Source organism: Phyllostomus hastatus, unplaced genomic scaffold (genome assembly GCF_019186645.2).
Source record: "Phyllostomus hastatus isolate PE091 unplaced genomic scaffold, TTU_PhHast_1.1 phas_contig_402, whole genome shotgun sequence".
In the NCBI taxonomy this organism is placed as follows: domain Eukaryota; kingdom Metazoa; phylum Chordata; class Mammalia; order Chiroptera; family Phyllostomidae; genus Phyllostomus; species Phyllostomus hastatus.
The window spans coordinates 3552455-3580403 of NW_025333873.1; the positions used below are offsets into that span (position 1 = coordinate 3552455).

At 54.8% G+C, this 27949-nt stretch overlaps 2 protein-coding genes across 3 annotated transcripts; both read right to left on the reverse strand.

The window, feature by feature from the left end:
- Window positions 1–457: 457 nt before the first annotated feature.
- On the reverse strand, window positions 458–8373 carry CENPA (centromere protein A). 2 transcript variants are annotated; one of them, XM_045844569.1, is made up of 5 exons: window positions 8059–8373; window positions 2908–3014; window positions 2449–2526; window positions 1997–2146; window positions 458–1627 (listed from the first exon to the last, which is right to left on the reverse strand). In XM_045844569.1, exons 1-4 carry the CDS (start codon window positions 8213–8215, stop codon window positions 2012–2014), a joined length of 477 nt encoding a protein of 158 aa, XP_045700525.1. In that variant the 5' UTR covers window positions 8216–8373; the 3' UTR covers window positions 458–1627; window positions 1997–2011. The 2 variants fall into 2 exon arrangements, with proteins under 2 accessions (XP_045700525.1, XP_045700526.1); XM_045844570.1 differs by lacking the exon at window positions 458–1627 and having other exon boundaries at window positions 2111–2146; window positions 2849–3014.
- Window positions 8374–12549: 4176 nt separating this feature from the next.
- On the reverse strand, window positions 12550–27867 carry SLC35F6 (solute carrier family 35 member F6). Its single transcript, XM_045844573.1, has 6 exons — window positions 27650–27867; window positions 19013–19085; window positions 18113–18284; window positions 17634–17846; window positions 16743–16853; window positions 12550–15275 (listed from the first exon to the last, which is right to left on the reverse strand). Exons 1-6 carry the CDS (start codon window positions 27724–27726, stop codon window positions 14806–14808), a joined length of 1116 nt encoding a protein of 371 aa, XP_045700529.1. The 5' UTR covers window positions 27727–27867; the 3' UTR covers window positions 12550–14805.
- Between the last annotated feature and the right edge of the window lie 82 nt (window positions 27868–27949).

The window sequence follows — 27949 nt, forward strand, 5'->3', positions numbered from 1 at the left end:
AAACACTGACTGACTGGGATGCTATAAAAGATAAGCAAAAAAAAAAAAAAGGAGTTCTTGTATTAAATACGTGAAAGCAGAAGTAACAATTGAATGGAAAGGTTAGAAGACAGTGTTGATGGAATCACCCAGAAAGTAGAGATAAACAAAAACAAAAATCCAAAAATGTAAGTGCCCAGCTGTTATATACTGTTGTTATACTATGTAATAGTATGTAACATTGTTATCCTACAACAATAGTGTATAACCCTGTTGTGATATGTTACTTTCCTCATGTGACTGCTCCCACCTCCCGCCTGGCATGTGAATGTGACACGTGGACATGTGCTGGTTGAGGTGGTGTCCCGGTTAGTGCAATTTGGGAAAAAAGCTAGAGAAAGACAACAATCTTCTCATTAATAACACTCGGACAAGAACTTCAAATATATTCACAGATAAAATATATTAAAAAAATAAATACATTCGTACATAGACAAGCTTTATTTGAATACCTGCATAACTACAAGTCGAGGTCAAACAAGAAGGTTTTCCCAAAGGGTTCATTTGTATTAAATGATAGAAGTTGGTCCTCCCCTTTAGTTTGTCTCTGAGTTCAGATGACTAGTCTGCCCTCACTCATCAGTTCGACTAGACACAAAATCTAAGAATCTTCGGGTAGCATTCCCTATTTGTCTGGAAATCTCTGAAAGTGCTTTCAGCTACAGGAGAAGGGCAAGGTTCTCACCGCTCGTGTGCTACTCCGCTGGAGACAAAAACACACCCCTCGATGCTCATTTAAATTTTAGCTGTTTGCAAACAGTGTCCAGAGAACTTCATGTTAACGCGCAAAATATACATGTATGCTTTAACAGTAACTTTGCTTTAAACATTTTTCATTAAAGAATTATTTTTATTTTTACTATCTCTCCACGAAGAATTTATAAAAATATCTGTCAATACATTAAAACACTTGAAAATCTGGGAATGAAAAATTCTAAAGTATAAATTGTGCTACATCCTCTGTGATTTACAAATAATAAAATTCTACAAGCTAGAATTTCTGAGTGATCTTGATAGAAATTTACTAAGAAGAACCAGAACATCAAATCTTGATTTTCAGTTTTCACCCCAGATGAGTTCTGGAAAAGCTGTAACTTGAGGCAGGCGCAGGTCGCGCAGGCCCCTGCTGGCCGCCGCTGCCGCCGCCGCCAAAGCTGACCAGAAGGACAGAGGTCTGTGTGCGGACGCGCCAGGCTCCGCCCCGCAGCTGGCCGGAGTGCTCTTCTCTTGTCTTTCCCCTTCCGTGTCAAACACAAGTAAATATACATATGGTAAAAGCTTTAAATGGTCCAGGAAGATCTCAGACAGTACGCAGATATCAGCAAATCTGATGTCTCCAAAATCACCAAGCAGCCATAGGAATAATTTACAAACTGCAGTCAGCCTCGGAGGCCCTCTGTCTGGAAACAGCCCCCAGGCCCCTGGGACCACGCTGACTTTCTTGTCCGCGTCCTCAGCTGCAGAGGGAAGCCGGGCAGCGCGCCCCTTTTTAAAAGAACCAGTTACAAAAGCAACATGTGCACTCGACTCAGAAACACCAAGTCCAGCCAGCACCTCGGACTCCCAGCCGGAGTCCCTGGTATCTTCCCTGAAATGAAGGAATCTCATTTACTAACAAGGCATTTTCAAAACTAAGAAAACCTTCTCTTAATCAAAATGAGGTTGCCTGGTCCTTGTAAAATGGAGAAGCTTAACTCGGACAGACATTCGGGTCGTCTGGTCATTACTTTAGGGCGTGAACCACAGCGTCCCAAATATTCAAGGTAAAACCAGGTCAGACTTCTCAAGAACAAAGGGAAGGCAAGTCGGCAAAGGACTGAGGATGGAGTAGAGACGGAGTGTCTCTTCAGAGACACTCGCCCCTCCCCACTGATGAGGAGCCCAGTGCCCCCTCCCCACTGACGAGGAGCCCAGTGCTCCCCCGCCCGCCCTCCTCTGGTGAGCTGGACACGCATACCGGGGCAGGGGCAGCTCAGCCGAGCCCCTCCTCGATGCCTCGGATCCTCCTGGCCAGCTGCACATCCTTCGGGAAGAGGGTGACGCGGCCGGCGTGGAGGGAGAGAAGGTAGGCGTCCTCAAAGAGATGCACTAGAAAGGCTTCTGCCGCCTGCGGACGGAGACAGAAGCGGACTGATGTAGGCAAGGCTGCGCGGCCACTTTCCCCCCGGGGGGCCCTGCTGAACCTAGTCTCCGAGGGCTCCAAGGACCGAAGGAAAGACTGTCCCGGAACGAGACCGAACTGCCTGGGTTTCTGCTACCACCAGACCAGGCCCAGCCTCCAGACCCTGGGTGTTCTTGGGGCTCTTTTCAAGGAGGCTTGAGTCAGCGTGAAGCACCCCACCGCCAGCCCTGTGCAGTTCCAGAACATCCCATACTTGCCCCTCCCCCATGGCACTGTGGCCCCCTTACCTCCTGGAGGGCCAGCAGGGCGTGGGCTTGCCAACTGAAGTCCACACCACGAGTGAATTTAACACATATTTCTCTTGCCTGTGAAGGAGTAGAGATGGGAGGCAAAGGAGAGTGGGGGTGGGGGGTGGGGAGCAGAGTGAAAGAAGAGACTCCAGGGGAGATAAGACTCTCCAGTGAGCCTCCCGGGAGGGGAGGGGATCTCCCAGGGCGGGGCAGGGATGAGAGGGTTTCATTTACATAGTCAAAGGACACCCTTTCGAAGGTGGTGGGGGTTGGAGATTAATTCCATAGAGAATTGGAAGGACCCTTGGCGGGCCCTGTCTTTTAGAAGATAAAGAGTCCCCTATCAAGTAAGAGGTCCCTTGGCCATTTGGGCAAGAGACAATAGGGTCCCCAGTACCTTGGACATTTAAAGAAAGGACGCAGCCTAGGGGTAGGCGGGCAGCCCCCAGAGCTCACCAGGCGGCAGAAGGGGGCCTTCCTTAACAAAAGGTGTGTGCTCTTCTGAAGATTTTTGATCTCCCTCAGAACCAGATGTCTCCGGTACCGACGACGGAAGGAAGGGCCTGAGCAAAAAGAGTCAGGTCATGCAGGTGAGGTGCGGGGGGTGGGGGGGGGGGCAGTAGCTTGGTGGCTGCACAATATGGTTCACAACAGTGGGGTTCTGTCTGTTTTATCCACTGCGGCCAACTTCAGCGACCGGGAAACAGACAGCAGAGAGGTGCTAAATAAATACCTGTTAAATCACCGGATGATCCTTGGAGGGTCTTACTGACCCTCGATAGCGACCCCTTGAGGGTTTGAGGGTATTATCTTAAATGCCTTTCCTGACTGCCAAGCCCTTGCAGCTGATGGGTCACCTCCTGCGGCCAGGCTCCACAGTGCTTGGGACACCTCTTCCGCCTTTCCCGCCTCGACTGGAAACCCAGTTACTTTGTTTTAAGGTCTTTGTTTTACTTTATCTTTTGGAGCTGGAAGGAATCTCAGAGAGTATCATACAGTTCCCTCGTCCTGGTTACCCTCAAGCCTGAAGAGGTGAGACACGTGGCCGGAGCTCATTAGCAGCCACGGTGGGAACCTTGGAAGCGGCATAACTCAGCACCAATGCCGGGCCACTGGGCTCGACGGCTAGTTCCAACAATAAAAAAAAAAAAAAAGAAATCTTAAAAACCTTCCCAAAAGTAGAAATAAAAAAATTCCAACTCTCTGACTAGAAATTAAACATACAGGCGTACAAAAAATAAAAATTTTTCTAACTCTTGTGCTAAAGAGGAAACGTAATTGAAATGAGCGTATTTAGAACTGACTAAAAATAAAATTTTACATCTCAAAACTTATGAGATAGCCCTGGCTGGCGTAGCTCAGTGGATTGAGCGTGGGCTGCGAACCAAAGCATCGCAGGTTCCATTCCCAGTCAGGGCACATGCCTGGGTTGCAGGCCATGGCCCCCAGCAACCACACATTGATGTTTCTCTCTCTCTCTCTCTCTCTTTCTCCCTCCCTTCCCTCTCTAAAAATAAATAAATAAAATCTTTAAAAAAAGCTTATGAGATAGAGCCAAATAGTACTAGAAGAAAGTGTGTACCCTCGAGATCTGTTAGAAAACAAGAACATTAAAAGATATCTGACCTAATTGGTCAACCCAAGTTTTAGGAAGAGAATTAGTAAAACAAGCCGAAAGAGCCTTGACCAGTTGGGCTCAGCTGGCTGGGCATCGTTCTGCAAAGGGAAAGGTCATCGGTTTGAGTCCGGTCAGGGCACGTGCCTAAATTGCTGGTTCGGTCCTGATCATTGAGGGTGCGTTAGAGAGGCACTTGATCAGTGTTTCTCTCCCTCCCTTTCTCCCTTTTGCTCTAAAATACATACATAAAATCTTTAAAAAAAAAAAAGAGCCCCGGCGGGGTGGCTCAGTTATTTGGAGCATCATCCTGTACACCTAAGGCTGCAGGTTCGATTCCCAGTCAGTGCACATACCTAGGTTGTGGGTTCGATCCCAGGTCAGGGTGCATATGGGAGGAAACTGATCAATGCTTCTCACATCATTATCTCTCCCTTCCCCTCTCTCTCTCTCTTCCCCTCTCTATAAAATCGCTAAACATATCCTTGGGTGAAAAGGAGAAAAAAATTTTTAAGTAAGCCAAAAGAAGGTAGAGCCAAAGAAATATTCAATAAAATGAATTAACGAAAAAAGAGTAAACCAGAAAACATAGAGCTGATCCACAAATTAAATCAAGGACCAATAAAAATAAATGAACCTCTGATAAGTTGAATGAAGAATAAAAACAGAAAAAAAAGCCCACAGAAACATTTGGAAGGGGAAAATCAGCTTCAGAAATGTTACTCAAGGGGCACCCAAGAACAGAGAATCCACACCAAGTAGTTCAATAGAAGGGATTTAACCCAGTGACCTCATTGCAAAGGGTCAGAGGGGCTGTAAGAGCAAATGGGGCCGGTGGGGCAATGCAGAGATGCCCCGTGCCGAACAGCTGGTGGTGCGGATTTTCTCCCTGGATTGGGCAACATGGGCCAGAAAAGCAGGGCTGTGTCTTGGGCACTGGTGACATTCAGGAGAAAGAGGGAGGCACATACCCAGCGACTGGCACCCACCTCCCTCCTCATCACCAGTTAGCAGCCTGGGCCCTGGAGACGCCTCTAATACACAGGCAGCAGTCACAGAGCAGGACGAAAGGTCACATTTCAGAAGGCCAACACCATGAAACGAGAGAACGAAAACTCAACAAACGAGAGGAATCCAAGTCCGCAGAGAGAAGGGATAGAGACTTGGGGAGAAATGTCCATCAGAACCTCGGGGTGGGGGGAAGGGGAGATAGGAAGCCACAAGCCAGGAACAAGCGGTTAGGGAAGGCAGCCGAAGAGACAGCTCGTGGGAAAGGATGGGATTAGACATTCGGTAGTTGGGTCTGGAGTGCCAGCACGCACTGGGGTGATGGGAAGCCACGGAAGAGTTTTAAGCAGGGCAGAGAGGTGATGTGCTTACATCGTGAAGACCATTCCAGCTGTCGTGTAAGGAAAGGGGCACGCGTGGAAGGGGGGTAGCGGCTGGGCTACGATGCTGGTGGCTTGGACCAGGCTGGAGGTAAAAAGTGGGGTGGCTAAGGACACAAAGTGGAGGCAGAATTGCCTGGACCTATGTTTGGATTGGACATGGAGGTGACAGAAAAGGGCTTCTCCCAGGTTTCTGGCTGGAACACCTGGGTGGGTAGTTGTGCCATTTACTTAAGCGGGGAAAAGTGGGGATGAAGAGGTGGAGGGCAGTCATCAGAAGTTCAGCTTTTTCAGTACATTTAGTCTGATGCTCCCAGGAGCTCTCGGGAAGACAGGCAGTTGGCTGTAGGCATCTGGGCTGGAAACAGGGGTGCGCCAGTTGTCGATGTGTGAGTGGTACTGCAGTCGTGGGAATGGCGGGGGCGGGGGGGGGGGGAGACCACCTGGGGGAGGGGAAGAAGACCAGGGACGACCAGCATCCAGTCACCAAAGAGAGGCGGCCCGGCAGCAAGAAACGCCGAGTGGGAACTGCGGAGTGTGTGGTGTCACGGAAGCCGAGGGGACAGAGTGTTCCAGGGACACAGCGGTGCACTGTGTCAAATGCTTCTGAGAGGCAAAGTGAGAAAAAAGCACAAACACGTCTATTGGGTTTGGCAACACAAAAGCAGCTGCTGACCTTGGCAAGAGGAGTTCAAGTGCACTAGAGGTAGGGGTAGTCGGACTGAAACTCGACGAAGGATGATGGAGAAGGCGGGCAACAGACAGTGTGTGCAGACTGGAGTCTGGCTGTGTTAAACAGGGCAGCGCTGCAGGGCCACAGAGAGAAGTGGAGACTATGAGGGAGATGGACTAGGGGGATGAGGACCCGCCTCTGCCCTTTGTCTTTACACCAGAAAGGGCGGAGCCTACTTGCAGAGTGCAACCGCTAGGACTGCGAGTTTAATTGTGAGTGCAGGTGAAGAGGATCACACAAGCTCCTGGGAATGTGGGAGAAGAATATGACCAAGGGCCCAGTGGGAGGAGGAGTGGCTTTGGATAGGAAGGGGGACAGCTAGGTTCCCCGTGTGAGAAGATAAGGGGAGTCCAGTCTAGAGGCAAACTCGTTGCCAGCTGAGAGCAGGATGGGGGTCTGCAGTCGTAGGGGTTTCGAAGAGGCAGAACAAGGCACCAACTAGTCATCGGAGAATGGAAAAGCAAGACTGCTAATAGTGTTCAGTGTCGGTCTGAGATAAAACATTTAATGTAACCAGGAGTAGAGAGATGCTTCTATACAGGAAGGCAACAGCAAACATCATACCTAACGATACTTCCGTTAGAATTACAAATGAGACAAAGATGGCCAAAATGCTGCTCTTACTTTAATACCAGTCTCAGGGCCTCACTAATACAATACAATAAGAAATGAAATGGCCCTGGCTGGTGTAGCTCAGTGGACTCAGCACAGGCTGTGAACCAAAGGGTCGCCGGTTCGATTCCCAGTCAGGACATGTGCCTGGGTTGCAGGCCAGGTCCCCAGTGGGGGCTATGTGAGAGGCAACCACACATTGATGCTTCTCTCCCTCTCTTTCTCCTTCCCTTTCCCTCTCTCGAAAAAGAAAGGAAATATTTTTAAAAAGAAATAAAATGCATACAAATGAAAAAGATTCAAAAGTCATTATCTACAGACAATATAATAGCCTACTTAACTTCAATAAAATGACTAAAAGATTATTAGGATTAACAAGAGAATTCAGCAAGTGGGCTGGGTGCAAAGGTTATTGATATTTAGGAAAGAAAAAAACCTCCCATTCACAAGGGCAACATCCATGAACAATCTAGAACATGCTTTCTCCCACGTAGCAGAAGGCAAGCAGCCCACACAGTGCGGCGTCTGGTCCCCAGCCTGCAGCCCAGGTACGGAGGCCCGCAGGCCGGCGCTCCGTCTGGGCGCACACCTCCCGAAGGGAGCAAGGTGAGAGCTCTCTGCCGGAGTTAAGAGCCCGGGTTAAGGCTCAACACAGCCCCTCACGGAAGGAAGAACAAACAAAACGAACCTAGAAGGCAGGGCATCTAACAGTAGAACTGTTGTTTGAAATAATCACAAAAAGCAGCCAGGAATTTCGCAATTAAACACACACACACACACACACACACACACCCCAACTTGTTGAAAGCCTGTGCCCGCCAGAACAAGCTGTGCGACCTTCTTCACGTCACCTGGCCTGTCAGCGCCTAAGAGTTCTCATCTGTAAAATGGTCACAATATAAAGCGGAGATAAACTCGCGTGCAGAGTTTAGCAGCACAATGCCTAGTTAGGGGTGTGCACTCAATAAATGCGAGTAGCATCAAGAATTAGCATTAGGAGCCGGGTAATCTGGGCCAGACCTCTCTCCTCCTCGGAACTACCTTCCCCAGTCCCTTGCACGGCGTTGGAACTTGGGACCTGCCGCTAGCGGATGCTGGAGGGCCTGCGGACCAGGAGCCGGGAGATCGGGCTCCTCCAGGCTCAGCAAGGAGCCTCGGTTTTCTCGTCTGTGAAATGGGCGCCCGCACTCGGCCGCGTCCAGCTCACAGACAGGCTGCTGGGAGGCCGGCTCGGAGAGACAGGGGCCGAGGTCGGTTACCTCTGGAAGGGGGCGGACGTGGGGTGCCGGAGGTCGGACGTGGGGTGGCGGGGGTCGGACGTGGGGTGGCAGGGGTCGGACGTGGGGTGGCGGGGGTCGGGCTAGCGGTGCGTCTCCTTGGTGTTTCGGTCTTGCGCTTCCGGCGGCGCGGGCCCATGGCTGACGCGGAGGGTCTCGGCCCCGCGGTTCCTTCCCCGCCTTCTGGGTTCGGGGGTCGAGGCTGGTGTCCAGGTCAGGTCTAGGGGCGCCCCGGCCACGTGCGCCCGCAGAATAGTGCGCCGACGGCACTGTCTGGGATTCAAACGGCCCGCTCTGCAGAGTCGGGCTGGCGTTTTTTAAAACCCGAATCCTGCGACTCCCAGTGGCTGCGGGGGAGACCAATGAGAGCACAGGCAGAGAGGGTAACGGCGGCGGTGATAGGGAGAAGAAGCGGAGATCTGGCCGGATGGACGGTGCAATTAGCCAATCGACACTTGGAGAAGTGAAAGGAGGAGGGAATTTCTCCCGCCCTCTACTTGTGGGAGGTGCCCGTGAGACTCACGTCCTCGGGTGCCCTCTGGTGGAGGAAAGAGCAGCTCAATTCTGGAGATGCAGCTGTGATTGTAGAGCGCTTTTCTCTAGACAAATCACTTTGCTCAAATATATTGTGTTTTGCCTTATCAACCCAGTGATGGCATTTAAAGATGAGGAGAAGACCAACAGAATGTGACAACCCCTTGTCGCGCCTGTGACACTGCTAGGAACACCTTGCGAATATGACTCAGAAGCTGGTTTAACTGCATGTACGTTATTGATGATTAGGGTCCTGGCACAGCCAGGACTGGGGCTCTGTGGATGGGGTCAAACCATCCAGGCCTCAGCAGGGTCACACTCTTCAGCATTACAATATAATTAATAGGATCGTCCCATGGAAACGTCACCCTCCCTTCCTGTTGCAGATAATGGGCATTCAGGTCAAATGTACAACTGGGTAGTGAGCATAAAGGGGATTTTACTTTCTAGGCTGTGCTTTCTTGCATTATCTAAATGTTCTACAGTTAACATGTACTATAATCAGGAAAAAGGTGTTTACAGAATTAGCGATTTTGCAGAACCCCCGGGGTTCACTGCAAGCACAGTGGAAAACGACTGCTCAAAAAATTAAACATAGAATTAGCATATGATCCAGCAATTTTACTTCTGGGTATATACTCAAAAGAACTCAAAGCAGGGACTTGAAAAGTTATCTGCACACTAATATTTATAGCAGTGTTATTCATAATGGCCAGAAAAGTCCAAGTGGATGATTACATAAACAAGTTGTGGTATAAACAATACAATGGACTACTATTTAGCCTTAAAAAGATAGTAAATCCTGGCACATATTACAAGGTGGATGAACCTTGAAAGCATTCCGTTAAACAAAATAAACCAGACACAAAAGAACAAATATTGTAGGATTCCACTTGTATGAGGTGCCTACAACAAATTCATAGACAGAAAGTAGGGTGGTGGTTGTCAGGGAAGAGGGGGTATGGGGGTGGGGGGAAAGGAATGGGGAGTTAGTATTTAATGGAGACAGAGTTTCAGTTCAGGAAGATGAAAGCATTCTGGAGGTGGATGGTGATAGTCGTGAACAATGTAAACATTATTTAATGCCACTGAATACACTTAATAATGGTCAAAATAGTAAGTTTTATGTTGTGTATATTTCACAACCAGAAAGAAATAGAAGGGGGGAAAGGGAAGGAATGTCTAATTGAATCCTTTGAGGTGCAATCAAATCACAGAAATATGATTGGTTGTCAGTGATCCGGGTCAACACAGAGACAAGAAGTGTGGCACCCCCAGTCCTCAGCACCCACGAATCAGACAAAGCAAATCTTCACTCATTAATTCTGCTTTAGACATAGAGCTCCTACCTTGCTCTATTGGAGTAGAAAAAAAGGTAGAAGAAAGGATTTTTTAAAAAACCCTTACCAGAGGATATGTTTATCGATTTTATGTTTTTAAAGCTTTTATTTATTTTTAGACAGAGAGGAAGGGAAGGAGAAAGAGAGGGAGAGAAACATCAACGCGTGGTTGCTTCTCATGAGCCCCCTACTGGGGACCTGGCCGGCAACCTAGGCATGTGCCCTCGTAACTGGGAATCAAACTAGCGACCTTTCTCCGTTCGTAGGCCGTCACTCTATCCACTGAGCTACACCAGCCAGGGTGGTTGTTTATTGATTTTAGAGAGAGGGAAACGGGAAGAGAAACATCAACATGCAAGAGAAACATAGATCAGTTGCCTCCCATATGCACCCACCTGGGGACGGAACCAACAACCTTTTCATGTACAGGATAGTGTTCCAACTAACGGCCACTGGGCCAGGGTGAGGGTTTTTTAATTATTTTTTTTAGATTCCACATAGAAGAGTGATCATACTGTATTTGTTTTTTTCTGAACGAACGTATTTCACTCAGCATAATGCCCTTGCACTAGCAATTTTCCAACCGCTTTCATCTCATGGCACACATAAACTACTTACTAAAATTCTGTGGCACACCAATGAACATATTATTTGCAGATCTGAGCAAAAAAAGATACAATTTTGATTCATTCGCACCAGATAGCTATTCTTGTATTGGCTGTTGTCATTTTTTTAACTTGACAATCTAAAGGAAAAGAGGTCAGTGCCCCTGACTAGTCAGGCATTGCATATTTTAAAAACTCTTGCAGCACACCAGTTGAAAATCACTGCTTTACACAATAGAAGGTCCTCCAACCAAGGCCCCAGAAGGTCGGTCTTCTGCTGGAATGCTCTTCTGCACATGCTCTCTGCCATTTCCACAGTCCAGACCCTAATCAATTAGTGGTGATCTTACTGGCCTTCCATACTTCCTAATGCTACCCAGATCTGTTCCCATATCACAAGATGACCTTCCCAAACAGCCAATTTAAACCATGTCCCTCCCTTACCTAAACCTTCCCTGGGCACCCTCGTCTTCAGAGCCCTGACGCCTCAGCAAAGCCCGAAAGGCACAGCACTATCTGGGCACCTGCCCCACTCTGGCAGGGCCTCTGGCCACTTATTGCCAGGCATGCCAGTCTACTTACCTGCGGTTCTCGAATACATCACCTTGTGACACAGGTTTCTGTGCTTTTTGCAAGCTGTTCCCTCCTCCTGAAACACTTCCTCTTTCTCTCCCCCCAACACTGCCTGCCCAACCTTCTGCACCCCATCAGGTGGAGCTCTCTCCGAGTTCCAGGCAGGTAGCTGATCTCTCCTGCACCACCTGCCCCGTGCCCCATGCAAAGGCCTCTCGTGCACAGCGGGCTGTGCTGGAGTTCTTTATACCTCCGTCTCTCCTGTTTTCTTTGGTGGAGCCACATCAAAGAGCACATCAGTTCTCAATAAAGTTTGAATTCTGGGACAGAAATTCCTCATTAAAATCTTTTTTGGACAAGAGTTCTTAAAGAAGAAGGGTGATTTATAAACTTGCGTGGCTACAGAGAGAATGCCCAGCTGACTTTGGGCTTTGAAAGGCTGTAGTCAACAAAAGGCCAGACAGCCTCTAAACCAAGACCAGTACAAAAGGGTGATACCGGTCTAGAAGTGGGTTGGGAGAGGAACGCATTAGGAATGCTGGGAATTTTGCCTTTTTGGGGGGTAGCCCAGGTCTTGAGAGGTGAAATGACTTGTCCAAGGGTCACCCAGTCAGGTAGAGGCGGGGCTGCGGTCACAGCTCCGACTCCTGACTCTGCTGCTTTCCCCTCTACCACGTGATCCTTGGCTCCAGTCCTCGGCCCTCCTCACCAGGGGCCAGAGCTCTGACCGCCCGGACTGCTGTTTGCTTACACTAGGCAGAGACCTTTGGACAAAGTGAAGGTGAACAGAACCTGGCAGGGCCCTAAATTTCTGCCCTGTGGGCAGATTCCTGGGGAGAGGAACCTGAGGGGTAGCTCAGGGCTGGCAGGCAGCCCTGCAGGAAGCCCCAGGACTGCCCTGTGAGGGCCCTGGCCTGGTCAGTTCACTACAACTCGGAAGGCTTAAATTACACTGTGTGTGAACCAGTGTTTACAGAAGTCTATCAGTCAATCCTGATTTGGGGGCTCAGGGTCTCCACGCCAAACTCCTGCCACTCTGGGCCTCCTCCCTCCGCTCAGAGCGGCAGGGTCACAGCTACGGACGTCCCCTACAGTCCCCCAGACTCAGCTGGAGGGTGGGGGTCCTCACCCTCCTGCCCACGTGACCAGCACCACACAGCACTTCTCGAACTCACCCTCCAAAGCACCCCTGACAAAAGGCCGGAGTGAACGCGTCCTGGGGGGTCGGAAGGGTACCTACTGCCAGCATCAAGTCTTCTTCTATTTGATCCTCTGATCTATGAATTCTGTGTTCCACCACATGAGGGTGTGTACAGTGAAACACGTCTTCTGAGCAAAGTGGTGCACCCGTGTGCTCAGCAGGGACCTCAGTGCCCGAGAGACCCCCTGGTGGACAGAACAGCCTCACATGACACCCCACGTGCATTGGCCTTTACAAGCCTCTGCAGTTTATTAATCTTGGATAATTTTCATGCTCACCCTGCCGGAGGGAGGCCGGCTTCTCCACTTCCGACACGTGCAGACCCAAAACTCCAGGAGGTAAAGCGATCTGCCGGAGCTGGTGGCCGGCCTGATGAGGTGGTCCCCCTCCCCACGCCCTGCCACCCCTCCAGTCCCATGATAAATCCCCCCAACCCTTCAACGCTGAAATCCACACAGTCCCCCATGGTGGCACTCGGATACAGGCGCAGTGCTCCCCGAACACCCCCTGAGCGGCGTGCTCGGCTGAGGCACAGGCTGGGCACCCCCTGCAGAGAGAGGGCAGCCCCGGTTTCCCGTACAGGCTCCCCCTGGCCACGCTCCCTGCGGCAGGGAGGGATGGGCGAGGGCTGAACCGGGCATGCGGCTTTGCCGTCTCTGGCGGTGTGACCTTGGGAAGTTCTTTCCTCTCCCTGGGCGATCGTTTCTTCATCTGAATAATGTATGAGGGGCTGGGTGACTTCTGTGCTCTGGTACGTCAGCGCTTTTCCAGTAACATTCTAGAGGCGATGCCCAGGGCGGTCCCAGCCCTGGCACTCCTTTCCTCATTAAAGAAAAGTCCGTACTGCCAACTTCCCCCTTTTAACATAAAGCCTAAAAACAACATCCTAAGGTAGTTTTTTTGGACAAGGCGGCTGTCGTCCCTGCCATGTCCTCCTGCCTGGGACACATACCTTGGCCTAGGGACACTTGGGGGCCCCTGGGGCCCAGAGCTGCTGGGATGAAAAGACCTTCTTCTCCCAAAGAACCTTAATAACCTGTTGGATTCCCATGCAGCCTGAGGGTTTTCTTGTCAGAGATTCCTTCCCCCAGAACCTATTCTAAGGAAGGCATTTGGTGTTTTATGATTGAGCCGCCCAGAAAAACGGCCTGAGGCTCCAGAAATTGCCACAAAATGAGGAGGGCCACTCAGCTCCTTGGGGTCCCTGGTGCCAGGGCCCTCTCTTGTGGGGGAGGGGAGTTACTGGGAGGACACCAGCTTGTGACGTTTCTATCCCACCCACAGGAAATTCCCCCAAAGACCCAGAGTGAGACCAGTACCAGTAGGTAGGGCTACAGACTGGGAATCAGGCAAACCCTTCTTGAATGCCTGCTCCACAAGGAAATCATTTAACCTTCTTTGGGCTGCAGTTTCCTCATCTGCACCCACCTGTGCAGGCAGTTACGCAACAGAATGAAAGCCAAGCACTTCGTATAATGCCTGGGCTACCAGAATTACTCCGAATGGTGGAATCCTGGGCAACCCACCCCCCTGGAGGGTGCTCTGCGGGGTCAGGGGGCTGCGGGTGGGGCTGAGAACCAGCTGTGCTCTAGGTCCCAGCCCGTGGCAGGATCACGTGGCTACATGGCCGGAGCCCAGTGCAGGACACCCCTCTTGCCAAACAACTTATAATTCTGGGCTTCAGTTTCCTCACCTTTAAAACAGGAGGTGCAGAGTTCCTAAAAGCTGCCATCGAGGGCTGCCTGGAATTCCCCTGTGATCTCCTCCAGGAAGGGAGGCCCTGAGGGGTGCGAGCAAGGTCACCCGACACCAAAACAAGCCTGGAGAGGAGGCGCTGTGGGCAGAGAGGAGCCGCCACTCCCTTCCCAGGTTGGTAAAAACAGGCCCGCAGAATGGGCCCAGCTGGGCTGGAAGGTGCCCAGGCCACAGTGTCAGCACCATCCGCTTTTCAGAGCAGGGCCCCGAGGCCCCGAGCAACGAGGCTGTGGGCTGGGGAGCACACCGAGCCCGAGAAACCCAGGGCTCCAGGCAGGGTTAGGGGATACCTTACAAGTTTTTTAAAAAAATATGGGACTTAGTTCTGCTTTGAATTTGCTCGCTGACCTCCCTTTTTTGGAGAATTAATTTTGGCTTGATTTAGAAATTCCTGGGGTTATTAGTTCCTGCAATTCCACTTTGCGATTTTGCTCTAGTGCTGCCACAGGGGCCTGGGGGCCTGAGGGCCTGGGGGGAGCTTGGTGGGGTCGGTCACTGCACTCAGGCCCGTGGGGGCTGGGTAACGCCTTTCAGCAGGAGGTGCTGACACAGGAGGACTTGGGTGTCCATCATATTCTGAGGCGGCAGCTGTCCTGGGGGTCTGTGGGGAGGGGCAGGGCGAGACCTCGGGGACGGGGACCTTGAGGCTCACTAGCCCGTGTGCCTCAGCCTCAGGGTGAGCGAGGTCCATCCAGGTGGCAGCAGAGGCCCCGCAGGAGGCTCAGCTGGTGTCGTTGATGGCAGTCCGCGAGGCATCCAGCAGTCTCTCTCGCTCGCCCTCGTCTGCTGGAGGCTGGCCTCGGGCCAGGCGGGCCAGCAGCGGGCGGTGCAGTCCGTTGTAGAGGGCCGTGCCCATCAGGAGGATGAGGAAGCCGAGGATCTGCAGCGCGTGGAAGGCCTCCCAGCCCAGGGCCAGGCTGAGAGCCCAGATGACGACGGTCCGCAGGCTGTCCAGCACCATGCGGGTGGTGGCACTCAGCTCCTTGGTGACGCTGATACCCGCAAAGTTGAAGAAGGTGATGCTGCTGATGTTGCCCAGCAGCGCCAGGGCGATGAGCGGCTGCCGGCCCACTTGGCAGAAGGCGTCCAGCGCATCCTCCAGGGTCCCTCGAGGGTTCCCGCTGAAGGAGCCGGCGGGGATGTAGTACATGGGCACCAGCAGCAGGGACAGGATCACGAAGCCGAAGAGGCCTGCAGGGGAGGGGGCAGCACGTCACACTCTCCGCTTGGCCCCGCCTGCCAGCCTGGGGGGTCCGCAAGGCCTCCCCTGATCTGCTGCCACCCCTTCCTAGTGGCCCTCCCACTAGCACCTCCCACCAGCACGGTCCTGGAGCCCAACGGCTCTAGCTGTGGCTCTAGCTGCACCTTCTCCACATCAGTCTGCCTTTCCTGACTGGCCCAGGAGTAAGAAATATATTGTGCCCTGGCTGGCGTAGCTCAGTGGATTGAGCACGGGCTGCGAACCAAAGTGTCGCAGGTTCGATTCCCAGTCAGGGCACATGCCTGGGTTGCAGGCCATGGCCCCCAGCAACCGCACATTGATGTTTCTCTCTCTCTCTCTTTCTCCCTCCCTTCCCTCTCTAAAAATAAATAAAATCTTTAAAAAATTAAAAAAATATATATTGTGACCAGAATATGTGTGCACAGGCACACACACACACACACTTTCACAAAACAAGAGCTATCCCTACAGTGTATGCTGCTGTCGGATACTTTCAAATTCTAGCCTGTTCATTTAGAAAAGAACTGCTGGTGATCACTGCTACAGCGCTCACCGCTGTGGAAAACATAGCTCTCTCATTTGGAGCCATTGGTCTGTGATAAGGAGCTGAACCACAATGTAAATCAACGCACTGCTTCATTCAGAAAGTCTTGTTAGAAAGAAAATGAGCAGAAACAAACAGTACGCTTGCAGATGTCACTGATTAGTTGATTAACATCCTGCCACAGCTGTCAGCTCGCTGCGGAGGGGCCACAAACAGCACCCTGGCCCGCCCACAGGCCATGCTTCCTAGTGTGGCTCCAATGCTCCCTGCTGGTCTCATATGTTTAAAGCATAATTTTCATAGTGATTTCCCTGCTCAAACACCCGTGATGGTCCTTCCCTGTCCATCACTTAAAGTCTAAATCCACTTGCCTGATGTTCCAGGTTCTCCACGGTACGATCTTGACCTGATCCTTTCCCAAGGCATCCAACCTGCATCTCACCCGAAGGATTCCTCACTAGCTTCCAAGCTCAAGTCCAGCCCCCCGAGTCTCCGCTCCGCCTGGAGCGCCCTCCTTCCCACTCTGCCTGTGGAAACCGCCGCTCAAACGCCACCTCTCCTGGCCCAGGACGCTCAGGTACGCCTGGCAGGGGAGACGCCACGTGAGAACAAGTGGTCTGCGCTCGAACGCTCTGCTTGGTCCTTCCTTGCTGGTCGGCTCCGGGGAGAGGCTTACGACTAGTTCATCTTCAGCCCCGTGCTCCCTGAGCTCCTGGCCACGCGCAGGACCGGTGCCAGAGGATCTGTACACACACACGTGGTGAAGGGAGGGAGGACAGGGCAGGATGCTCACCCCCTCCCGTGGTCCCTGCCCTGGACCTGCGCCCCTACATGCGCTCCGCTCCCCGGGCTACCGGACCAGTGCCCGCCCCCAGCCCCCGTGCGCACACACCCTCAGTGCCGACGGCCCGCAGGGGGTGCACGTTGTGCTTGTAGACGAACTTCTCCTCCAGCACCATCTGGATGGCGACGATGACCTGGGCCATGATGATCAGCAGGTCCCCTGTGGGAAAGCACCAACCGGGCCGGGGGTGAGGGAGGCAGGGACACAGCAAGGCCCCAGGGCTGGTGGCAGGGTGGCAGGCCCAACGCTGAGGGGAGACAGCTCCCACAGGGACAGGACAACAGCCCCTGACTTTTGCAGGCACCACACAGTCATGGCTGCCCTCCCGCCCGGCCCCGAGGCCACCGACAGGCGCAGCAGGTGGACACGGCAGGTACTGGCACACACTCTGGGCACAGGCCCCAGAGGGTCCAGAGGCCTGCACAAAGGGGTGGGCGGGTCTTTCGAGCGGCACAGGCCTGGAGACAGACATTGCTGGTTTAATCCTACCTCCAAGCGACCAGGGCGGTCGCTTCATTGCAAAACGGGCTGCACTACTTTCTTTCAGGGGTTGTGGGGATGTGAAGACAAACACAGCACCCGGCACCAAGCTGGTCACACAGTAAGTGCTCAATAAACATTCATTTCTCTCCTCTCCCAAATGCAGTGGTTTGTGTGTAGAGAGGTTCATCACAGCACAAGCCTCTGCCTCCTCTGACATCCAGCTCCTCCCCTACCCATTTCTCAGGCTGCAGGGCCTCCGGCCTTCCCCACACTCTGTCGGTCAACTCAAGAGCCAGTGCATGCCCACAGCAGCCAGTCCCCCGCGCCCTCACCCAGGGCTTGGCCTACAGCAGAGCTTGTCGAAGTTTGTTGAATGACTCTGTGCCGGGCTCTTAGAGAGGACAGGACAGGACAGGACAGGAAGGGCAGCCCCCAGGTCCCCGCCCCCGGCCACACCTGTGATCACTTCGCTGAGCTTGTGCTGGTCGTCATGCTTGCTCAGGAGGTCGGCCAGGCCCACCACCACCAGCCCCGCGATGGTCGTGAGGATGCCCAGCCACTGGCTCAGCACCAGCCTCCGCCCCAGGAAGGCCACTGAGAACAGGCCCGTGAATATGATCACCGCTCCGCGCAGCATCTGGAAACTGGAGGCGCTGGTCATGTTCAGGGCTAGGAGAGGACAGACACCCGGCATTAGCTCCCGAGGGCCGAGGCCGTGTTCACTTCGGTGTTCTCAGGGCTGAAGGCACGCCTCCCACAGCGTCTGCGCTTGGTAAATCTTGGGTGAGTGTGATCTGTGAACGCCTGTGGGAGACGGGCAGGTGGGGGTGAGGTGAAGATGAGCTGGGGGTGGCGGTGGGGGCGACTGCTTCGTCAGTGGCCCCCGTGGGTCGTGGGCCTCATGGAGCCCTATTGCTCCTGGCCTTCCTACCTACCCACATACATGATGCTGGTCCCGGTCATGTCGCAGAGGGCCGGAGGCAGGAAAAGAAGGGGGTTGAAGGGCTGCTGGAGATCTACGCTGGCGTCCGGGTGCCTTGCAGCTCTGCACCGGAGTAGGTAGAAGGCAGCCAGGCAGGAGAACTCCCCCAGGAACATGCCCACGGCCTGCAGGGACAGAGCCCGAGGAGTTTAGAGCTGGAAGGAGGACCACCTTTAACACAACGTTTCTAACACAGCCTTTCTCCCAACGAGAGCTTACCTACAACCCTAACACACACGACAGGCCAAAGCAAAGCCGCTGAGTGCGGGAGGCCAGAGGCTGCCTCCTGGGTCTGCCCCGAAGCCCCTTAAACATCTTGACACAAACCCTAAGGCTGTGCAGGGCCCCGTCTGAAAACCACCGACATAGGCCAGCCCCAGGTCAAGTTCCAGATGGAGAAACTGAGGCCCAGAGAGGCTCAAGAACTTATTCAAGATCACGGAGCAAGTTGCTGGCAGAGCTGGGCTGGAATGTGGGTCTCCCGCTCCCCAGATGAGCAGCGAGGTGCTTCCTGTTTGGGGTGCCTGCCCTGTTCCGGCGGGGCCTGGGCTCCCCCAGTGGGTGGAGTGCAGGTTTTGCCACAAGGGTTGATGTTTTCCAAATGCGTCCTGACTCACACGTGGCGAGGGCTGGCCTCGCGGTGCCCAGGGCACGACTGCTCGCTCAGGCCTCTCGCAGAGGCTGTGCCCCTGCCCCCTTCCAGGGCCACTCGCTCTCTGGCCTCTGTTCAGGGGAGGGAGAGCGAAGAGGACAGCTCTGCTGGGAGCAGGGGAGGGCTCCACTCCCAGGTGGGAAAACAGCAGGGCCTCCGGGGCCCCTGGCCTGAGGGGAGGTGGGAGGGGACGGCAGATACCTGGAGGAAGGGATGCTGGAAGCTGTGCTCCTTGCTTCCGCCGCAGCCCTGGGCCACGAAGTTGTCTGCCCACCTGCAGCAGGGAGAGAGAAGGTCAGACCCACGGTGCGGCGGGTGCCTGTGGACAAGCTCGCTCTCTTCAATGCCGAGAGGCCATGCGTAGGGGGCTTGGCCCAGGGTGGGGTTCCCTCTCGAAGGGGCAGTCTCCATGGCAAGCAGCCTCCCACCGGGATTGTGGGTAGAACGTGGGGGCCTGGGGACCGTCAGCTGAAATGTCATGAACCTTTAACTGACATGAAGCATTCCCTCAAATGATGAATGCAGCACTGCAGGCCTGCGACTTGGTAACACGGAAATCACAGCGATTCTCATTATCACATTGGAGTCATTGCGGATATTGTGAAGTATCATTTACACTCATCACTCCAAAATATAGTAATTAGATTCGCTGCTTATAATTGTATGTGTTATGAAGTGTATGAACTTATGATATTACTATATCACAAATCTGCCTTTTTAATGTTTTGATAACTGAATTTCTGTAATCTGCAGTCTTTTATTTGCATTTTTAAAAGACGTATTTATTTTTTTTAGAGAGAGGAAGGAAGGGAGAAAGAGAGGGAGAGAAACATCAGTGTGTGGTTGCCTCTCGTGCACCCTCCCCTGGGGACCTGGCCTGCCACCCAGGCATGTGCTCTGACTGGGAATCGAACCAGAGACCCTTTGGTTCACAGGCTGGCACTCAATCCACTAGCCACACCAGCCAGGAATATTTGCACCTTTTAAAACACGACTTTAGGCCTCACCAGATGATCAAAGGGCCCACATGGCACAAAAATATCAAGAGCCACAGGTCTACAAGGGCACCTGGGCCCCAGGAAATGAATGCCTGACAGAGACCACCTGGTCATCTTCAAGTAACCTGAAGGGTCTGGAGGGTCTTTCTAGTGCAGACTGTAAAGCAGGTGGCAAGTGTCCGGCACCAGCGGAGTGGCCTCCCTGCCAGCACCCTGGCAGACGGCATAACTGGTTATGACACGCTTCCCCACTCAGCCCACACACAGGCCCGGAACCCTTCACCGCGCAGCCACCACCAGCATTCTGCATTGTCCGCCGTCTGTGCGCTAGAGCTCCGCCCCCAAGTTTCATTTTTGATTTTTGCTGGGCTCCCTGGTGGCCCTGTGATTTAGTCCGATCTCTTTCATTTCAAAGCCCTTCAGATCTCTGGAGACTTCCCACCTTCCGAATCTTCTCATCTCCGGGCTAAACAGCCCCAGCCTTCCTGACCTTTCACTTCCCTGGCTGCCCACTTCTGGAAGCGCTCTGGTGGGTCTAGGCCCAGGGCCAAGGGCATGTGATCCGGTCCAGACTGCGCCTGGCGAGAGAGCGGCCCCTCCCTCGGCTGCACATCCTGGTCAGTTGACATGACTCGGACTGTGTCCGCTGACTCGTTAGTTGACACAACTTCAAGGGCATCGCGCTGCTGACTCTGGTCAATGCAGACCCGGGCGCGGCTTCGGGTGGGCACTGACCTGCAGCCTCTGCAGCGCCCCCAGCAGGCAGCGGCTGTCTCTACACCGAGTCAGGACTTCACCCTCTTACACGTCTGCCAAGGGCGGTCACACTGCAGGGCCCAGCCCTGCTCCAGTGGCCTGTGCACAAGCCTGCGCTCCTAAAGGGCAGGGGCGCCTTCTGCTTCCCGTGTCCCCACAGAGCCCCAAGCAGGGGCCACTGGTTGGTCGTGCCAAGTAGTTAGGGTCTGAGTTTGACAAACATCCTGTCCAGAAATCCTGTCCTCGCTTCTCTGCATTTGGGGAGGGAACAGGAGGCTCTTTCCCCCAGCCCAAGGCAAGGGCGTCAGGCCTGGATGCGCGAAGTGGGAGGGGCAGGATGAGCCGTGGTGGAGCTCCTGGCCAATGAGAGCGTAGCACAGACCTGTGAGGGGGAGACTCCATCTGCTCAGAGATCTGAACACCTACCCCCCAGGGAAAGTCAGCAAACAGGGCTAAGGCTTATCTCACCGAGGGAGACCCGCACCTGTTCCCCGAGATGTGGAGTGAGAGGGGCAGTTAGGAGGGCGCGTGGTCCCTGGGAATGACCACGCCCAAAGGAGAGCTGCAGGGCGGGGAGTTCGGACAGGACTGGCTGGGAAGGCAGAGAGAAATCTGGGTCCGGGGACCAGGCCAACACCAGCGCCCGGACCGACAGAGAAAGGAAGCCCTCCCTGCAGAACGAAACCACCTGCTGTCTGGGGCATTGCTTCTGCCTGATCTGCCACAGGTTCTCGTTCCTAGGTCCCCAGGGAGGGCAGGGCATGGGAGGTGGGTGGGGGCCGCAGACACACCGTGGCTCAGGGCAGGCCTACTTTACCACCAGGCTCACTTTTGCCCCCGGGAAGGCCTGGGCAAGGCAACTGAGCGAAACAGAGGAAAAGTGAAGAGGTCAAACTTCACCAAGGGCACAGAGCCAACTTCCCCGGAGCAAGTGAGCAGGTCAGAGAGGTGGGATTCCTGCGGCAGGAGCCAGGGCTCCTCCAGGAGGCGTAAGGGAGGTCCTGCCAGGTCCATGCGGCCAGCGGGTGGCTGTGGGACCCCTCCTCGTCTGCTCATTCCCGAGCAGGGACTGGCAGGCTCAAGAAGACCCCCAGATCTAGTGGTGGATCCACCTGCAAGCCCCCCCAGCCCCCCACAACTACTGCCTACACAGCTTACAGTAATGACAACTCACATCTGTGTCACTTTCTGGATCCACAGTCACTGTCCCCTAAGAGTGTGAGTCTAACACCCAGCAGCTTCCACATCGCTCAAGCCTCTGCTTCTGGCACATTACTATACAGACGCTCAAACAGTTTTTGGCCGAATGAACGAGACTTCCAGATCCCTCCAAGCAGACGGGCAGATACTACACAGAGTCCAGAAGCAACGTCTCAAGAGTCCTAATTTTGCACCTGGTCTGAGGTGCAAAGCTGAGTGGGACAAGCTGAGCCTGTCTTTTCCCAGGGTGGGACACCGGGTGGGGGGCTGGCTCTAGGGTTGGTGCTGAGCTCCCTTCCTCCTGCCCCAGAGGGCTGTCTTCTCCAAGGGGTAGGTCTGCCCGAACAGGTCGGGGCTGGCGGCATTCCCAGCTGGGGAAAAGGAGTCTTCTTGTATCTGAGGGCCTGGGGACGGTGCGTGGCCCGAGGGATTAGGTGTCGCCTGGAGCGTCTGCCCTCCCCAGCCTCTCTTCAGGCCAGAGAGCAGGTCAGGCTGGGGAGGAGGTCAGGCCAGCAGGCACGCTGGGAGGAGTCAGGCTTCTCTCCCGGCCCAGAGACAGACTTTAGTTCATGGTGCAGGCACCGAGGGGCCTTGGGCGGCACAGAACAAGAGCCAAAATCCAGCCGCAGTCCATCTGGGGATGACAGCAATGACCCCCAAGGTGGGACAGCACTCGGCCATCTGCAAAACCTGCCACTAAAAGGTTTTTATAAGCAGAGGATTCACTGGGCACTGACTTGGTGCCAGGCCTGTGCGGAGCACTTCATGTGGGTGGCTTGTCTGGTTTAGGCCTCGCTTCAAGGATCCTCATCCGACGGACGGGGACTCCAAGGTGAGGGGCGGTGGGGTGGAGAGAGGCGCATTCAGGCTCACCCAGTCAGCGACAGGCAGATCAGGCCCAGACCCAGTGCTTGAATTTACATTCGGAAAAGGCAGCAGGCTACTCGGAAAGCTGATTTCGAGCCTCACAGGCTGGACGAGTTATAGTGTTCTTACCATAAAATGGGGATAACACCGATGAAGTGTCAAAAGTAATAAATAAGATACACAAGACCTGGCACATGGCAGGTTCTTTCCTGCCCCTCCTCCCTGTTCCCCTCCATGGAGCGGCAGCCACAGCCCCTTGTGCTAAGTCAGGCTTGGCTCTAGCCCGGGGGCTTCTGGGAGAGCAGCCATTCTCTGGGACCTGCCCTGCTGGCTGAGGCAGAGGTGGCCGGGAGGCCTCCAGCTACTGCCCCAGTAGGTCCGTAGAGCCCCAAAGTGCTGCAGGAGGGGGAGAAACAGCCATCACGCCCTGTCATGAAGCTCCTTATTACTTGTATGAGGGACCAGACAGAGCTGAGGAACAAGGCTTTTGAGATGCCCAGAAGGGCGGGTGCCCAGGAGTCTCCGCCTCCAGCTCCACACCCTCGTCTCCCCTGGCTGAGATGGGGAGGAGCCAGCTCTGCAGTTGCCCCGCTCCATTCTCTGTGGATACTGTATCCAGGGAAAGCCGTGGCCTCCAGGGCAGGCTGGGCAGGGCTGCCCTCGATGCCCGGTGAGTCACTATACACATCCTTGCCCAGGCAAACCCAAAGCTCAGCATTCTGAGAGCGGAGAGTATCTGCACATGGGCTGGGGTGGCGGAGTGAAACGGAGGAAGTGGGTGATGTGGCTGCCTCAGACCCGCTGGCTGTGTGGCCGTTCCCCGCAGAATCTCTGCCGTTTCCTCTTCAGTGCCCGGCTGGTCAGGCCCAGTGAGTCAGCTGCTCTCTCCCGCAGGGATCTGCAGCAGGGCTGCTCCGCTCTCCAGGGCAGCCCTGGCTCGTGCGGTGACAAGTGAGGACGAGCCCTCTCATGTCTAAGTGCAATGAGAACACCTTCCCCAGTAGATCATAACCCGTGTCTGGGGGAGAGGTGGGAAGTCACGCCCATTTTACAGATGAAGCTGAGGCTTGGAGAGGCCCTGTGACTCATCTGGTCCCACAGCTTCCGGGTCTCAGGCTTTTCCCACTCTCCTGCGCTACCACACCCCCCGCCCCCCCACGCCAGGCTTTCTCCAGCTGGCCCAGGAAGCCTTTGAAGCAATTATCCCATGCCAGCTCATGGGACCCAAGGGTGGGGGCAGCAGCCACGGCAAAAGTTAGAGCTGGCACAGAAGGGATGATGAGAGTCCTTCCTTAATAGGGGCCCAGTGGTCCCAGCCCGCCTGCCACTTTCCTGGCAGGGTCCCTGGACCCAGTGGGCCTGGCTGGTGGAGGGGAAGTCACCCCACGGCCCCTCCCTGGCTGGGTGAGCTTCACATCGCGCAGACGTTTGTTTAGGAGGGGATCTGAGCCTTCCTTAGTGAGTGTCTACTTGACCTTGGCTCTTTACACGCAGAACCCCGGCTGGCTTCAGGAGAGCAGGGCGCAACCCCGGGGACAGGCGCTGGGTCAGGCAGACAGACCGCAGCAGTGCAGAGGAAGGCGAGATGTTTGGTCTCCAGGAGCCACATCAGCAGAAGTGCCTGGGGTGGAAGCGGCCACAGAAAGGAGAAGGAGCCACTTCACAGGAAGCGGCCCTCTGCAAAGACCCAGTGACAGGGCCAAAGGGGCAGCCTGCTGGGTGGGTTACCCTCCCGTGGGTATGTGACGCCCACCCCCACCCCAGCCAGAGCACGCCCATCTCTGCCTGCAGCGCCGCCTAACCTGCTGAGTGGGCAGAACGGCCCCTCCAGCGGGGGGCTGACCTGTGGTCACAGCAGGCGGCACGTGCTCCTACTCACTTCCTCATCCCCTCTCCTTCGTCCTCCCAAGGAGCCGGGGAGGGAAACTCGCTCACCTTCCGGGCCAAGGAACCGCAAGAGGCTGCTAGAGACTCTACACCTGAATCTTGCATGGCCTCTGGCTAGAGGGGGAAACCAAGCAGGGTGCCAGCAGGGTCCCCTGGGCTGGGATGGAGGCTGGTTGCCCAGCCCCAGGGGGAGGGTGCTCTGAGAGAAGGGCAGGGAGGTGCCACTTAAAGGATCGCCCCTTCCATGGGCACCTCTGTCTGTCCTTGCCTGGGGAGATGGGACAGAAGAGCCCAGGGGAGAGGGACTCCAGGTACTGCAGTCGGAAGTAATGGGGTTGGGCTGCAACGCTGAGACCCGGGTTCTGGTCCCGGCTCTGTGTGACACTGGCCAGCGGAGTCACAAAAAGAAACTTCTCTTGGGACTCAACTCTAAATTGTGGGGATGAGAATGGGTGATTTCCACGTTTCTAATGACTCCAAGTGCCTCGAAAAACGGCCAGACGCGTCCCCAGCGCCATCCCACAGTGGTGATTAACAGCATGGATCACAGAGCTGATTATTTAGGCTCAGATATAAACTTTCCAGATGAGTTAAACTTGGGCAAGCAAGTCCATCTTCCCACGCCGGTCTCCTCATCCAAGGACAACGAGTCCGTCTACCTCACAGGGTGGTTCCTGGAACTCATTAAATTAACACACGACAGGCGGCCAGAGGAGGGCCTGGCACGCGAAGCTCCGTGTGGATTAGCTCATCAGCACTTGCCATGATCGCGTTCTTGTCTGTCTGTCTCCCCCGCCCCCCCCCCCCCGCCCCGCCAGAAGCTGCGGGTCAGACTGTGACTTCAAACTGATAATTAATTCGTATCGGGATGTATGCAGCCACTTTCCCAAGTTCTTTCTCGCCGAGAGCATCCTTCTCACAGTCTGGCCTTAGAACACGATTTAGAGTCCAATTCCGGGGCCCGTCTCAGGCTATCAGGCCGAGGACAGATCAAGGGTTGGGTCCCACCCTGGGAGACTCTTTCCTGCCTCTCAAGGTAAGGCCCCCTGAGGCTGAGGATCCTCTAGCTTCCTACCTGACCTGTTTGGAGCGTTTTAAGGAGCTGAGTCACTACAGTTTACCCCGGTACTCACTAGCAACCTCATCACTCCTTAGGGACAGCAGCCCTGGCAGCCACGCTCTAAGCACCTGACTGAGATCTTGGCTGATGCTACAGACCGATGGACAGTGACTCCTTCTGCTGCGTTCAGATCCGAACCGGAGATAGGGGCCCTCAGGGTGAGGCTCCTGTACAGCTAAGGGCTCACGCACGGCAGGAGTGACCTTCAGGAGGCCGCAAGGCTCGGGACACCAGCAGAAGACAGACACAGACAGCTGACACGGAGACAAGGTGGGCCCCGCCCAGAGCTCCGCTTCCTTTGGAGAAGGGAGGCCATTGCCAAGTGTGAACACATCTGTCTCCTCCACCTCAGGTTCTGAGCATCTCAAAGGCAGGGACCATCTTTGAGTCACTTCTGTCTGCTTCCCCGAGTCCAGACAGGGCCTCACACCCTGTAGGCACCTTATACGTGCCTGCTGAGTTGAACAGGATACTTCTCTCCCTGACCTCTCTTCAGGGCCTTTCTCACCTCCCTGATGGAGTATGCTAGGAACACAAGACTCAAAAACGAATATGCTAGGACTAGCCAAGGAGCACAGGCCAGAAGGTGACTAGGGTGACTCCCCTTTAACTCTGGAGCCTGGCAGGGGAGAGGCAGAGGTGAGGTCTCACTGGGAGACCAGTCTCCACTGCTCTCCATGCGTGCCTGGGAATCGGTTCAGAGACAGGCCAGGCTCTGGGTCCAGGGGCTCTTCGATGGTGGGCAGAGGGAGGGAAGGCCCTGCTCTGAGGTGGGGGCAGAGAAAGAGGCAAAGGGCTGCCAGAAGAAGGGGCTGCCGCCTGGGCCCCGGTCCTCCTCGCACATTACAGAGAAGAGGCTACGTCGGGTCCCTCTGCCTGACAGCCCTGGGTCCTCAATCCCCAGCCTCCTGAGGACCGTTGCCCTCCCTGTTCCAGCAGCACCGCACCCTCACACATCATGGCTGACCCGCTCGCTGGCCTACCTGCCCTCCCTGTCGGGGTGAACGGCACTCCTGTGCTCTCAGAAACCCATTGTCTCTTGAGCCTGTGGGTCAGGCCTTGCAGCTTCATTCTGCACCTGGTCTCTCCCACCTGCCTCTTCCTTTCCCACCTCCTAGTTCCCCTCATCTACCACGCAGCAGCCTTGGGGTGGTTTTCCCCACACCAAACTACTCTTCACCTTGACCACCAGGTGGGTCATCATATCACTGTTAGCATGTCACTCCTCTGCTCAAAAGCCTCTCTCTCTCTCTTTTTGATTTAATCTTTATTGTATATTGTAATTCTTTATTGTATTGTATTCTTTCCCCCATTACTATTTAGTCCCCTTCTACCCTCCTCCTTCAAAAGCCTCTCTTTGATTATGGGATAAAATCCAGCTTGGCCATTAGTTACAATCTACTGTCATCTGGCCTTGCTGTTCCCCGCCTCGATGTCCCCCGCGCACCCCCGACCCTCCACACATGTAAACTCCAGCTGTAACCCTTCCTCCGTGAGGGTCTGAAAGGGCAGCCCCTTCTCTGCCCCGCAGCCCTCTACGCTCACCGATCACTGGGCTTCCATGGCCTCTACTGCAGCTCGCAGGCACCAGTCTGGGAGCCTCCTTCCACCCCCACCCACCACTCCCACAGCTCCTGGAGGGTAGGGCCTCCAACGCCACCATTGAAAGGGGTACTGGAGAGGAACTGGTCTAAGTCTCCCGTTTAAAGATGAGGAAACAGGCGCGGAGGCGTGGGGTGGCTCGCCAGGATCAGGCACACAGCGAGTCAAAGCCGGGGCTCGGGTCCGCCAGATGCGGACAGGAACCCGCTCCACGGTTCCCCAGGCCTCATACCCCTTGGATGGTACATAAACCAAGTGAACCGACCGGAGAGACTGGACGAGCGGGTAAAGCTGGGAGGGGGGAGCTGAGGCGTAGGGCGGGGAAGGTGTGCGGGGGTCGCCAGCGCCCGCGTGGGCTGCGGCAGGCCCCGCGGAGCCCCCTCCTCTCCCCGCTGGGCATGAACTCACTTTGCCGAGAGTGTGTTGATGGAGCCGGTGACGAGCATGAGCCCGGCCAGGAACAGCTGGTACTTGGTCCACGCCATGGCGGCGGAGGAGGGGAGCGCGACACTGCAGGGACCCTCGCGACCTCCACGGTCACGATAAACTGCAGCCCCTGACCCGGTCACTCGGGGGTCTCGGGGCTAGCGCTTCCGGGCCGGGCGTCACGTGACCCGCCCGGGTCCCGCCCCCTGCCGGCTCGCCCCGCCCCCCGCCCCGCCCCGGGAAGGCGCCGGGTCGGGAAGCTGCGTTAGCCCAGCCCTGGTG